This window comes from Muscardinus avellanarius (genome assembly GCF_963383645.1).
Source record: "Muscardinus avellanarius genome assembly, chromosome: 19".
NCBI classification, from domain to species: domain Eukaryota; kingdom Metazoa; phylum Chordata; class Mammalia; order Rodentia; family Gliridae; genus Muscardinus; species Muscardinus avellanarius.
In genome coordinates this window covers 31,740,256-31,754,408 of record NC_137805.1, presented here as the reverse complement: position 1 = coordinate 31,754,408, position 14,153 = coordinate 31,740,256, and the positions used below count along the sequence as shown (strand labels likewise).

Genomic DNA, 14,153 nt, shown 5'->3' with positions numbered 1-14,153 from the left:
TGAGGCCAGAGTCCAGGAGGTCCAAAGGAAACTCACTCCACACCCCGTCCTTCTCCAGCGCTACCCTAGACAGCACTTCCTCCAGGCAGCCTTCCCTGACCCACCTGCTTTGGGGTACGGCAAGCCCACTACCCTAACCGGGATTATTTAGTTATCATATAACAATGATCATAATAATTAATATCATAAGCTTACCACCTGCCACCCTCTAATGCAGGGGTACTACGGATTGAAGCCAGGGTTCAAGCTACACCCTCAGTCCTGTTTTATATTTTAGTTTGAAACAAAGTCTCACTAAGTTGCTGTGAACCTAACTAGCTGAGGCTGGCCTCGAACCTGCAATCCTTCTGTCTCAGCTTCCCAAGGACTGGGATTATAAGCGTGCACCATCAACCCTGGCTCTAATTGCTTTATATTAACTTATACCACTTAATTTATTTCCTAAAAACCTTATAACATAGGAAAAAGCCAGGTGCGGTGGAGCCTGCCTCAAATCCCAGTACTTGGGAGGCTGAGACAGAAGGATCCGGGTTCGTTGCCAGCCTCAGCTACTTAGTGAGACTCTCTGCAACTTAGTGAGATCTTGTTTCAAAATAAAGAGTAAAAAATCAGGCTGAGGGTGTAGCTCAGGGCTAGAATGTCCCTGGGTTTAATTCCCAGCACCACAAAAACAAACAAACAACAAAAACTTATAATATAGGAGCTGGGTATAGAGCTCACTCTTGTAGTACCATTACTTGGGAGGACAAGAGGCTCATGGATTCGTGGCCAGCCTCAGCTACATAGCGAGGCCCTCCGCAACTTAGTGAGACCTAGTTTCAAAATAAAGAATAAAAAATAGGGCTGGGGCTATAGCTCAGAGGTAGAATGCCCCTGGGTTCAAGTATGGGGAGAAAAAAAAAATAAAGAAAGAAACCTATAATATAGGACCTGTTATCATTTCCCCGTTTTATAGATTACTACGAGTCGAAAAAGGTTGAGTTTGCCCAAGGTACAATTCCGAGGATTAAACCCAAGCAGCCTGGCTCCAGAGCTCTGCCTTGGACTTGAACTTTTGAAACACCTATTTTGCCACCTGGAACTAAACCGAGCTGTCCTGGAGGGCAGGGGCCCAGCCCTGGTTTCCCGGCATCCCCCACGGTGCACACACACTGGCTGCCAGGACCTTCCGTCCATCCATCCATCCAGGAGCACCGGGAGGCCAGGGCAGCCAGTGAGAACCGCCCACAGGTGGGGATGGCCCGCAGGCTTCCAAGCCAGGAGCAGGGGACCCCTCAGCTAGTGTAAAGCGCAGCTGAGAAGGGAGAGAAGAAGCAGAAGAGAAGCCCAAGTTGCAGGCCGCCAGCCCGGCTGCCCGCAAAGCCCTGGTAGTTAGCAGGGTCACGGCTCCAAGCCCAGGTTCCCAGGACTGAAAGGCCCTGGATCACGGATGGGCCACTCCCGACGGGGCTCAGCTTACACAATCAGTCCGCTTCTGGCACCAGCTTGGGGACACAGAAAAGGACTAGGCAGAAAAGAAGCCAGGATTCCCCCACCACCACCACATCTTACAGGTGGGGAAACTGAGGCAGGACAGGTGGCATGATCAGGCCAACTACACCCAAGAAAAAAATCAATGAAGTCGGCAAACTGAAAAGCACCCAGGAGATAGTGTGGAAGTAATCTCTCTCTCTCTCTTTTTTGTTTCTATTTCTTTTAATAATAAAAATGTTGACTCCATCAATTCCATCATCCCAGGTCCCTCAGAACTCTCCGCGGGTACGACTAAACCACGGTGACCCCAGCGCCATGGAGATCTGCTCCGAAATGCACCCGGCCAGGGCGTGGGACGGAGCGGTATGTTTTTTTTTTTTCCCCCATTAATATAAAAATCAGTTTATGTTTCCTGTTTCTCCTCCAGGCTCAGGAGCGAGGCGTGCCTCTTGGAGGGAGAAGTGAGGAGTTCCCTGGAATCTGACATTGTTCCGAGATGCCAAAGCCGTCTACATCTTTAATTCAGCAACTGCCAGCTTCAAATACAGCCCCCCCCCATCCCCTTAACTGTGAGAGGAAGGGCTGGGAGAGCCAGCCCTGCGCGATTCTCACAGGCCGTTCTGGAAGGGTCCTTGGGCCAAATGGCTTTCGGTGGCTCTGCACAGACCCCTCCCCCTGCACACACCTCCTCTCCAAGGAGAAGGGCTGCCGCGCTCCCTCCCTGAGTGTAAACTGCGAGCTCGCACACTCCGCGGCAGCCCCCGCGACCCCCCAGGAGCCCGGCGGACTCTCCCCTCGCCCCCCAGAGGCGGGCAGCTGCAGGACCCGTGGCTCTGGGGTCTCAGGAAACCCGCCGGCCCCACACCAGCCCTCCCCGGGCCGGGACGGAGACTTCCTCCACCCGGAGGGGGCGAGAATGAGGACGCAGCGGGGGGCGCGGAGATTAGAGCCGCGAGCCGGCGACTTCCACCCGGGCTCGGCCCCGTCGCGCCCGCCACCCGGGGCTCTGCTCTCGCTTCCTAGCGGAGGGGGGAAGTGGCCCCTTCCTCCTTCTCTCTCGGGGACGGAAAAGAAACACCGCTTAGGAGTTTCCAAGCCCGGGCTGGGGCTGCCGGGATGCAAAGCCCAGGACCCCCACTCAGCCAGCATGAGCAGTTCCCGGGCAAATCACTCTCCCTCGGCGGGGGCTTAAGACTCTCCCAATCTTTAAAACATACATAAATAAGTAAATAAATAAATAAATGAGACGGGGGGGCAGCACTGACCCCTGCTCGCCACCGGGGAGGGTCAAGCCTGCAGCCCTGGGCCGGGGGCTCCGCGGCCGCCCCGCGCCCAGGCTCCGCAACTTGGGGTCCGGGCGGGGGGCGCCCCCGGCCTCGGGGTGCAACTCGCCTCCAACTCCTCGGGGCGGGCGGGGGGGGGGCTCACCGACTGCAGGAAGCGCAAGGTGCCCACGTAGTCGCGCTCGGTGCCCAGGATCTCGTTGAGCACGCACAGGCGGAGGCGCAGCTGGCGCTCCGACTCGCGGGCGGCGGCGGCGCGGGGGTCGGCGGGCCCGGGGGGGGCGGCCGCGCCGTCGCCCGCGGCCTCCATCGCGGCTCAGGCGTCCCGGCGCCGCATCCCGGGCGGGCGGACCGCGGAGGGCGCGGAGCAGCGGACCGCCCCGCCGCCAGGGAGCGTCTGCCAAGTGCCACGCCGCCGCGCGGCGTCGGGGGCGGGGGCGCGGGGCTCCGGAAGGGCGAGCCCGGGCGCGGGGCGGCGGGGCGGCGAGCCCCGAGGAGTCGGCGCCCCGGCCCCCGGCCGGCCCGCGTGACCTTGGGGGAGGATGGACGCCCGCCCGCCGGCGCTGGCCCGCGCGGTCTCCCTGTCTTCTGTCTTTCTGGACTCCGGGCCCCCCCCACCCCACCCCAAGACTCTGCCTCCCGGCCGCCTTTTCCCAGCAAAAGTGGCTACCTGCCCCCCGGCCCGGTCCGCGCCCCCTTCCCACGACGGTGGCCAATCAGGCCTGGCCGTGTGACCTTGATCGTGGAGCCGCTTGAAGGTCCTCGCCGGCCCGAAAGGACGGAGGGGTCCCGGGGCCTGGGGCCTGGGGCCTGGGCGCAGCCCCCCACCGCCTGGCTGGGTGGCCTCGGGCTGCCTTCTTGGCCTCCAGGGCCGCCGTGTCCCCCCTGAGTGCGGCGGGGATGATAATGGCACCTAGCTCCCAGGGTTCTGGGAAGTCCTGGAGCGGCTCCCAGTTCCCGGGCAGCGTCGTTTTGTCGTTTAGTTGGTTGGTTGGTAGATGGGTACTGGGGATCGAACTCAAGGGCATTCAGCCTCCGAGCTACACCCCCAGCCCTTTTCCTTTTTTTTTTTTTTTTTTGTTTGTTGTTGTTGTTGTTGTTGTTGTTGTTGTTTTTTGTTTGTTTTGAAACAGGGTCTCACTAGGTTGTTCAAGGTCTCCCCCCGCAAGGCCAAGGCTGTCTTTGAACCTGCAGTCCATCTAGGTGACTCCAGTACTGGGATTATAGGCGTGGGGTGCCACGCCCAGCTCTTAATTATGCTTGCATTTGTGAACTGCCCCCTGGCCTGACCCCTCTCTCTCTCTCTAAGTGCCCATCAGCCCCTAACCCGCCCGGCTGCCAGGCCAGAGGCTGCGTTGTCTCTGAGGTTGATTCGCTGATTCACGTAATAGTCCCCTCTAGACTATAATCATCTTTGGGGAAAGAACACCATTGCTTATTTATCTCCATTCCAGAGCCTAGGGTTGCCCGCCCGATGGCCTCAGGGTAAACAGCACAAGAGAGTGGGGTGGCTTCTGCCCTCCCGGAGCAGGTGACATTCGATCTAGGCAGGGAGTAAAGGAGCGAGGTGGTGAGCGGTCCAGTTGTCCAAAAGGTGGCTGGCCTTTCGCTTCTCTTAAAGTCGTAAAGGTCTCTGGAGTCACTGCTGTGTGACCTTGGACTGGTCCCAACACCTCTCTGAGCTTCGGTTGCCTGGTCTTGAAACTAACTCTCTCGCTGGGTGTGGTGGCGCACGCTTGTAATCCCTGCACTTGGGAGGCGGAGATAGGAGGATCGCGCAGGTTTGAAGCCAGCCGCTCTGGCTTAAGAAACCCTGTTTCCAAATAAAAATATAAAAAATAGGTATCTGGGAGTGTAGCCCGGAGATAGAAGGGCTTCCAGGAACCCCAGTACCACCAAACAAAAAAAAAGAAAAAAGAAAAAAGAAATTAATTCTATCTACTGTAAGAGGAAAGTTGGTGGAAGCTTCATGGGCCTCGAATGAAACAGACTCACAGTTCTATCCCAGCTCCAGTTCTAACTGGCTGGGTCACCTTGGCCAAAACACTCCAGTCTGGGACAGCAAATTGTATAGAGGGCGAGCTCTCTCAAGCTCCGGACTACTGGCCTCTGGCACCTGATGGTTCTTTGTCATAGGGGAGGCCTCCTATGCTTTGTATGGCTTTTAGCAACATCCTATACCCACTAGGGGCCAGTAGCGGCAGCATCCGTCCCAGCTACCAGAGCCAGAAACGCCTCCAGAGCCAGGCACCCCTGCACACCTGTAACCCCAGTATATGGAGGCTGAGACCGGAGGGTTGCAGGCTCGAGGCCAACCTCAGCAACTTTCAACAACCCAGTGAGACCCTGTTTCAAAAATAAAAATTAAAAAAATAGCTGGGCATGGAGCTCAGAGGGCTGGGCGTGTAGCTCAGAGGTAGAATGCCCCCGGTTTCCATCAATCCCCAGTACCAGAGGGGAGAAAAGAAAAAGAAAAAAAAAAAAAAAGACACAGCTTCTAATAAGTTAGTTGAGCGCTCCTACCTGGCTTTCCTCCTCTGGAGTGGGCTGGTCGTGGGGCCTGCATCACAAGGCTGTCGTGAGATTCCCGAGTGAACCCTGGACGAGGCCCAGAGCCCACAGCAGGCACTCAGCCCGTGAAACCTCTCATTTATTCAACTCCTGGATCCTGGATCGAGGGCTGAATCCATTAGGACGCATTTGGCAGCAGGGAGAGAAAAAAACTGAGATACCAATAGCTTCAAACACAAGGACATTGTTTATTTAGCAAGAGGTCCCGAGGAGGCTGGATGCTAAGGCTGGCACAGGACTCCGTGGCATCCTGGCACCTCTGACCCTGCTGTCCACATCTTGGTGGCGCTTTGTTTTTGTGGTACCGGGGATTGAACTCAGAGGGACTCTCTCTCCAAGCTACACCCTCCCCCCCTTTCTGTTTTATTTTTGGTTTTTTTTTTTTGGGGGGGGGTGTTTTGTTTTGTTTTGTTTTTTCGGGTCTGGGAATGGAACCCAGGGGCATTTGACCTCCGACCTACACCCCGGCCCTATTTTTTATTCTTTATTTTGAAACAGGGTCTCACTAACTTGTGGAGGCCTCACTAAGTAGTTGAGGCTGTCTGCGAACCACAAGCCTCCTGTCTCAGCTTCCTGAATGCTGGGATTACAAGCGTGCGCCACCACGCCCGGCTTTATTCTTTGTTTTTTGAAACAGGGGCTCACTGAGTTGCAAAGAGCCTTACTAAGTAGTAGCTGAGGCTGGCTGTGAACCCAGGTCCTCCCTTCTCAGTCTCTCAAATGCTGGGATCATAAGCATGCGCCACCACACCTGGCTTGAGACTGTCTCTTATCAGGGAGGAAACCCCAAGCCCCGGCAGGTCAGAACTGGATCATGCAGCCACTGAACTGTCCCTACAAGAACAAGGATTGCCACCTCCTGGGACCCGGCCTGAACACCTTGGGATTCTGGTCCCCAGCCTGGGGTCAGAGGTGAGGGCACCCTAAAGCATCTGCCTCCAGTACTCCCTACATGCTGGGCATGGGAGAGGTGCCGGGAGGTCAGCCTGCACCACCGCGGGCCTGCAGAACCAACCATAGGCCCCCAAAGTGGCTCAAGGGTGATGAAACAGAGATAGTCAATCCCTTCCGGCATTCAACAGGTTAGGTCAGCAGGCTGGGCTGGGCGCCATCTGGGAGCAGCAGCAGACCACAGATAAGGTCCCTGCCCTCTGGCACATTCAGTCCAGAGCAGAGGAAGAGGGGGAAATGGCCAATAAACAATAAATAAACAAGATCCTTCGGGCTTTGCTAAGGGCTGCAAGGACGGGCTGGGAGAGGGGAGCTGGCCACAGCCCCTGCCTCCCGACCAGACAGGGCACCCCCCATGGGCAGGGTCAGTGGGGACCCCTTGGTCAGCGCTGGCTGCCACCTTAGCTAACCCTGGCCAGTGACTGGAAGAACCAAAGAGACAGCAATAGTTGGGGGCACCTGCTTTTTTTTTTGGGGGGGGAGCTGGGGATTGAACCCAGGGTCATTTGACCACCCCTAGCCCCATTTTTTTATTCTTTTTTTTGTGTGTGTGGGTCTGGGGATGGAACCCAGGGGCACTCGATCTCCAAGCTATACCCCCTGCCCTATTTTTTATTCTTTAATTTGAAACCCGGTCTCACTAAGTTGTGAAGGACCTCACTAAGTAGCTGAGGCTGGCCGCGAAACACGATCCTCCTCCAGTCTCAGCCTCCCGAATGCTGGGATTACAAGTGTGCGCCACCACGCCGGGCTTTTATTCTTTAATATGAAACCGGGTCTCACTGAGTTGTGGAGGGCCTCACTAAGTAGCTGAGGCTGGCCGCGGATCTGCAATCCTCCTGTCTCAACCTCCGAAGTACTGGGATTGCAAGCGTGCGCCACCACGCCTGGCTGGGACACGCGCTTTTCCTAACCCCATTCCACCTTCTTCCTTCTCCCTCTTCCCACCACCCACCCCTCCAGGAGCCCAGGGCCCAGGTGTATCTCTAAGGGACAAGGCTGAAAATGGGCAGGCAGTGGGAAATAGTCACCAAAGACCCCAAAGGAAGAAAGGCAGGAAGGGGGGACCAACTCTCAGTGCAGGGGGAGGGTGAGAAGCGATGACAATGATGGGGAAATTCTCTTGGCTGGGGACAATTTTAGAGTCTCGGTTGCCATGGGCCTCACCGGCTGGGAAGCACCCGGGCGTTCCTCTTGCATAAGTTTCATGGTTGTGGGGGAGATTCTGCTGCTTGGAAACATCACAGATAGTTCCTCATTCCTTGAGGCAGACCCTACTGGTGCCTTGGGGTCTGCAGACCCTCTCCCTCGGCCCCACTGACTGAAAACAAAAATTAAGAGCCAGGCATGGTGGCACACGCCTATGACCCCAGTGCTTGAGAGGCTGAGACAGGAGGATTGCAGGTTCAAGGCCAGCCTCAGCAACACAGCGAGGCTTTCAGCAACCTAGCAAGATCCTGTTTCCAAATCAAAAAATACCAAGGGCTAAGCCTGGCGTGGTGGCGCAGGCTTGTAATCCCAGCATTTGGGGGGCTGAGGCCGGAGGATCGGGGTTCGAGGACAGCCTCAGCTACTTAGTGAGGCCCTCTGCAACTAACTTAGTGAAACCCTGTTTCAAAATGAAGAATAAAAAATAGGGCAGGGGGTGTAGCTCGGAGATAGAATGCCCCTGAGTTCCATCCCCAGACCGGGATGATATTTTTTTTTTTCTTTTCAATCCCAAGTCAAGGCAAGGTGTGAACTGAGTTACTGGCCTGCCATCATTTCAAAATGCAAATGAATTCTCAGTAAACAGGACTCTCCCATTCTGAGCACCAGGGGAACAGCTTTCTGAGAAGAGGAAGGAGGAAGGCCCCTCCACCCGTACAACTGGTCAGAACAGCTGGACAGCTGCACCCAGCGCTGGCCAGGCAGACCACCGTCAGTTGCTTCAAACCCAAATGTAATTCTCTTCTAAATAGTGTGAGCTACTCAGGGCCCATGGTGCACCCGTCTCCTCCCAGTACTTGGGAGGCTGAGATAGGAGGATCACAGACTTGAGTCCAGCCTCAGTAATCAAGTGAGGCCCTCAGCAACTTAGTGAGACCTTGTCAAAATAAAATAAATAGAATAGGGCCGGGAGCATAGCACAGAGGTAGAATGCCCCTGGGCTTGATCCCCTGTACCATAACAAATCAGTAAATAGTTTTATCGAGCCACCCCTGCCCTGACTCCTCGCCTGCCCAAGTCAGAACCTCGTCACGGGAAGCGTTGCTGTGGGCAGCAGACTTCTCCAGAGGGCTCTGGTTTACCACAGGTACATCAGAAACACAGCGTGGAGGGAGCAGAACATACCTAGGAGCCTCTGTTCAGATCCCACAGCCCCAGGTATGCACACACCTTCTTTTCCAGTCTTTGCACACTCTTGTGAGACCAGATGCCCAGGTTCAAATCCCAGCCTCACCGCTTTCTGCCAGGTGCGGCTTTCTGCAAACGAGGTAACTTCTTTGGGCTTCAGTGTCCCTGTCTGTAATCTGAGGCCAATAAGCTGGGCGTGGTGACACATGCCGTATTTGGGAGGCTGAGACAGGAGGATTGTAGGTTCGAGGCCAGCTTCCGCAGCTTAGTGAGACCCCCAGCAACTTATGGAGGCCCTGTTTCAAAATAAAAAGGGCTGAAGGTAGAGCTGGGAAGTAGAATGCCCCTGGGTTCTATTCCCAGTACCAAAGAGAGGGGCAGTAAGAGTTTCTAACCTAAGAGGATTGTTGTGCAGATTAGAAGACTTCATAGATCCGAAGTGCTCAGAATGCCCCTACTCTTCAGCGGACCGTTAGCCGTTCTGAGTGGATCTGGGGTTGGAGGCCAGCCTCGGCAACTTAGCGAGACCCTGTTTCAAAACAAAAAGGGTTGAGGGTAGAACTCAGAGGCAGAATGTCCCTAGGTTCGATCTTTATTTTTTTTTATTTTTAATTTTTTTTTTTTTTTTTTTTGCAGGTCTGGGAATGGAACCCAGGAGCATTCGACCTCTGAGCTACCCTCCCTGCCCTATTTTTTATTCTTTTATTTATTTATTTATTTATTTATTTATTTATTTATTTATTTTGGTGGTACTGGGGTTCCTGGAAGCCCTGCTACCTCTGGGCTACACTCCCAGACCTATTTTTACATTTTTATTTGGAAACAGGGTCTCTTAGCCCCAGTGCGCGCAGCTGGCTTCGAACCTGCGCGATCCTCCTGTCTCTGCCTCCCAAGCGCGGGGATTACAAGCATGTGCCACCACGCCCGGCATTCTTTTATTTTTAAAAACCGGGTCTCACTGAGTTGCAGAGGGCCTCACTAAGCAGCTGAGGCCGTCCGCGAACCGCGATCCTCCGGTCTCAGCCTCCCGAATGCTGGGATGACAAGCACGCGCCACCACGCCCGGCCAATCTTTAGCATCAAATAAAAAGAATCTGAAGCTTTGACGTCACCGAGCTCCTGATGGACCAAGGTGGAGGCACCCTGCCGCTGGACCTCCTGTGTTATAAAGTAACAAAGCTACACTGTTATTTAAGCCAATTATGTCCAGCTTCCCAGGCTTACAGTGAAAACATCCCGGTAGCTTCACATCCCTTCCCGTGTTTCTCTACACTGAGATGAACGATTCCTTGATTGACAGGTGACCGCATCTCCCGGTTTGCAGGGGACGTTCCCGGGCCAGGCCTGCTGTCTCAGCTCAGTTATGAATAGCTTCCCAGTATGGACCCTATGGCTTCTCCATCTTCTCGAATAAGCACTGCTTTCTTTCTACTTCTCTTTTAAATTGCAGAGAGCCCAGAGGAGGGCTGACCTCCACCATATATAACTTTCCCAATGGAGCAGAGACTTGAGGTTTATATGACTTGAAGGCTTGGGTTGGGGGCAAAAGTTAAGAAAAGGGTTCAGAGAAAGACTGGTGGAGCCAGGCGTAGTGACACACGCTCGTGATCCTAGTACTTGGGAGACTGAGACAGGAGGACCACAGGGTCCTAGCCATCCTCAGCTACTTAGTGAGGCCCTCTGCAACTGAAACCCTGTTTTAAAATAAAGAATAAAACATAGGGCTGGGGCTGGATTTGGTGGCACATGCTTGTAACCCAGCACTTGGGAGGCTGAGACCGGAAGATTGCGGTTCACAGCCAGCCTCAGCTACTTAGTGAGGCCCTTTGCAACTGAGTGAGACCCTGTTTGAAAATAAAGAATAAAACATAGGGCTGGGGATGTAGCTCGGAGGCAGAATGCCCCTGAGTTCCATCCCCAGTACCACAAAAAATAAAAATAAACAGAATAAAAATAGGGCTGGGGGTGTAGCTTGGAGGTAGAATGTCCCAGTTTCATGCTAAAAGTCTCCAGTGCCATACCATTTAAAATTTTTAAAAAGATTGGCATAGGGCCAGGCGTGATGACACACACCTGACATCCCAGCACTTGGGAGGCTAAGACAGGAGGATCGCAAGTTAGAGGCAAGTTTCAGCAACTTAGCGAGACCCTGCCTCAAAATTCAGAAATAAAGTAGGGCTGGGCACATAGCTCAGAAATAGAATGCTCGTAGGTTCAATCCCCAGGACCAAAATAAACAAACAAACAAATAAATTGGTGCTGAAAAGGTAAATTCTACAACGTACTCAAAGCCAGAGGTCAACCTGGACAATATATCTTGAAATTTTGCAGCCGGGAACTGGGCACAGTGGCTCACACCTGTAATCCCAGTATTTGGGAGGCTAAGGCAGGAGGATCGCAGGTTTAAGGTCAGTGCGCAGTAACTTACTGAGACCCTGTTTCAAAAAAAGAAAAAAAAATAGCAGGGCGTGGTGGCGCACGCTTGAAATCCCCACGCTTGGGAGGCGGAGACAGGAGGATCGTGCAGGTTCGAAGCCAGCCGCGCTGGCTTAAGAGACCCTGTTTCCAAATAAAAATATAAACTAGGTCTGGGAGTGTAGCTCGGAGGTAGAAGGGCTTCCAGGAACACCAGTACCACCAAAAAAATAAATAAATAAATTAGGGCTGGGGGTGTGGGTTGGAGGTTGAACACTGCTAGGTTCAATCCTCAAGTCCACAAAACAAAAAGGAAAGAAAGAAAGAAGAAAAGAAAGAAGGAAAAGAAGGAGGGAAAGAAAGAAAAGAGAGAGAAGAAAGTCTGGTTCTGCAGCCAGGAATGCGAGATGGTTTCAACAGACACGCTGGACACGCATTTATATGTCTGGGTTTTTTCTTTCCCCCAGTTTGTTTCCTGGACAGAGAACTCAAAAATAAGGCTGCCCCGTCCAAATCCAGACACCTGGCAACGCCAGGGGACTTACCGAGAGCGACTGTTTCCTCTGCAGCCAGTAGCCACACAAACAGCCGCACCCTCTCCTAATGCCACCTAGCTCTGGGGCCTCCGACTTCCAAGCAGAATCACGTTCCCAAAGCCTGTGTCCAGAAGGAGAGTTCTAGTGATAATCAGAACTTTTTTTGTTTTTCTTTTGTACCAGGGATTGAACTGGGGCATTCCACCTCCAAGCTACTACAATCCACTACATCCAGCACTTTTATTTGTTTATTTATTTATTCATTTATTCATTTATTTATTTGTGGTACTGGGGATAGAACCCAGGGGCTTTCTACCTGCAGGCTATACTCCCAGACCTATTTTATATTTTATTTGGTAACAGAGTCTCACCGAGTTGCTGAGAGCCTCACTAAGTAGCTGAGGCTGGCTTTGAACCCGTGCGATCCTCCTGTCTCGGCCTCCCAAGCGCGGGGATTACAAGCGTGTGCCACCACGCCCGGCTGGCTGGCTGGCTGGCTGGCTTATTTATTTATTTATTTATTTATTTATTTATTTATGGTACTAGGGGTAGAACCCAGCAGCATTCTACCTCCAATCTATACCCCCAGCCCTATTTTTAATTCTTTATGTTGAAACAGGGTCTCACTGAGTTGCAGAGGGCCTCACTAAGTAGCTGATTATGTCCTCAAAACAGTGATCCTCCTGTCTCAGCCTCCCAAGTCCTGGGATTACACGCATGTGCCACCATGCCCAACTTTTATTTTTTATTTTGAAAAAGGGTCTCGCTAAGTTGCTAAGGCTGGCCTTAAACCTGCAATCCTCCTGTCTCAGCGTCCTAAATACTGGGATGGCAGGTGTGTGCCACCAGCATTTTTTTTTTTTTTTGGAGGTACTGGGGTTCCTGGAAGCCCTTCTACCTCTGGGCTACACTCCCAGACCTATTTTATATTTTTATTTGGAAACAGGGTCTCTTAAGCCAGCGCGGCTGGCTTCGAACCTGCGCGATCCTCCTGTCTCCGCCTCCCAAGCGCGGGGATCACAAGCGTGCCCACCACACCCGGCTTCCACTGGCATTTTCTGAAGCTCACTATGCACGGGCGCTGGGAGACAGGGCATGGACTCCCCACCGCTGTCCCTCACCGTGCTGACTGTGACCGTCATTCCCGCTTTACGGATGGGAAGGCAGACTCGGAAGGGGCCGGAGCAAGGTCACGGTGTTGGGATCTAGGTCCACTGGCACATCAAATCCCAAACAGCAACGAGTTTTGTAAAATAGAAGCTTATTTTTCCGTCATGTCCTGCCTGGGCACGAACAACCTAAGATAGGCATGAGGGCCCCAAGGTGTGAGGACCCAGGCCCCCGCCAGCCCGTGGCTCCACCGTCCTCCCAGGGGCTAAGGATGACTGTGTGAGCCTCTTCTGCTCCCAGCCCGGTGGCCAGAATTGGTCACCCTGGTGCATTTGAGCCTCAACCCATGCCACCTGTCACCCCACAGGTGTCGCTTGGGGACTCTGGGAACATCGTTTCCATCACTCAAGAGCCGCCACAGGAATATTAGCCGAATGGATGAGTGAACGACCATCTCATTTTATAATCCAGGTTGAACCGGGCATGGTGGCACACGCTTATAATCCCAGCGCTTGGGAGACTGAGACAGAAGGATTGCACAGGTTCGAAGCCAGCCTCAGCTACTTAGTGAGACCCTGTTTCCAAATAAAGTATAAAAAATATGCCTGGGAATATAGACTGGAGGTAGAAAAGCCCCTGGGGCCGGGCGTGGTGGCGCACACTTGTAATCCCAGTACCTGGGAGGCTGAGGTGGGAGGATCGCAGGGTCGTGGCCAACCATAGCAATCTAGCAGACTCTGTTTCAAAAGAAAAGAATAAAATAGGGCTGGGCATGTAGCTCAGAGGTAGAATGCTGCTATATTCAATTCCCAGTACAAAAGAAGAAGGAGGGGGAGGAGGAGGAGGAAGAGGAGGGGAAAAAGAAGAGTCTCAGAGCTAAGAGTCTAGTGTTTGAAGAGACGGTTGATAAGATTCCAAAGACAAAGTCCACCAGGTGGGGGGGGGGAGGGGGGGCCACCGTGAAGAGCAAAGCCAGCCGGGGCGAGCTCGGAGGGAGTCGACATTTCAGCAAAGCATTGAAAGGGGCGAGGGAGGGGGCGCAGCCTGTGTCCCTGGCCTCAGGAACAGCAAGTACAGGGCTCAGAGGCTGGAGAGAGCCTGCCCGGCAAGAGGAGGTGCTGCTGGGAGAAGAGGGAAGGCAGATGTACAAACTCTAAGTGGCCGCAAAGCCCTGGGCTTCTCTGGGACACTGGGAGCCATGGAGGGTTCTCAACAGAGGGAGGGCGTGACCTGACCTGGGCTTAACAGGACCCTTCCAACAGCTCCCTGGGAATAGGGTGGCAGGAGGTGAGGTCCGAAGCCGACCTCCGGAGAGGACACTGCGAGTGTCCGGATAGAGGCGGGGTGGGCTGGCCCAGGGTGATACCCGAGGAGACGCGCATGGGGGCGGGGAACGGTTGATTCTGGATACGCTTTATAGATGGAGCCCGCAGGATGTGTTAAAAATCTTGAAGCCAGGCGTGGTGGCGCACGCTTG

The 14,153-nt window shown here is 53.8% G+C and overlaps 1 protein-coding gene across 1 annotated transcript in view; it reads right to left on the bottom strand.

Annotated features, from left to right (window-relative positions):
* PREX1 (phosphatidylinositol-3,4,5-trisphosphate dependent Rac exchange factor 1) overlaps window positions 1–3,066 on the bottom strand; it is a gene marked incomplete at both ends in the record, with an annotated part of 172,120 nt that extends 169,054 nt beyond the window's left edge. Inside the window, one exon of the mRNA XM_080716490.1 lies at window positions 2,902–3,066. Coding sequence (XP_080572616.1) covers window positions 2,902–3,066 — 165 coding nt within the window. The remainder of the gene's footprint in view (window positions 1–2,901) is intronic.
* Between the last annotated feature and the right edge of the window lie 11,087 nt (window positions 3,067–14,153).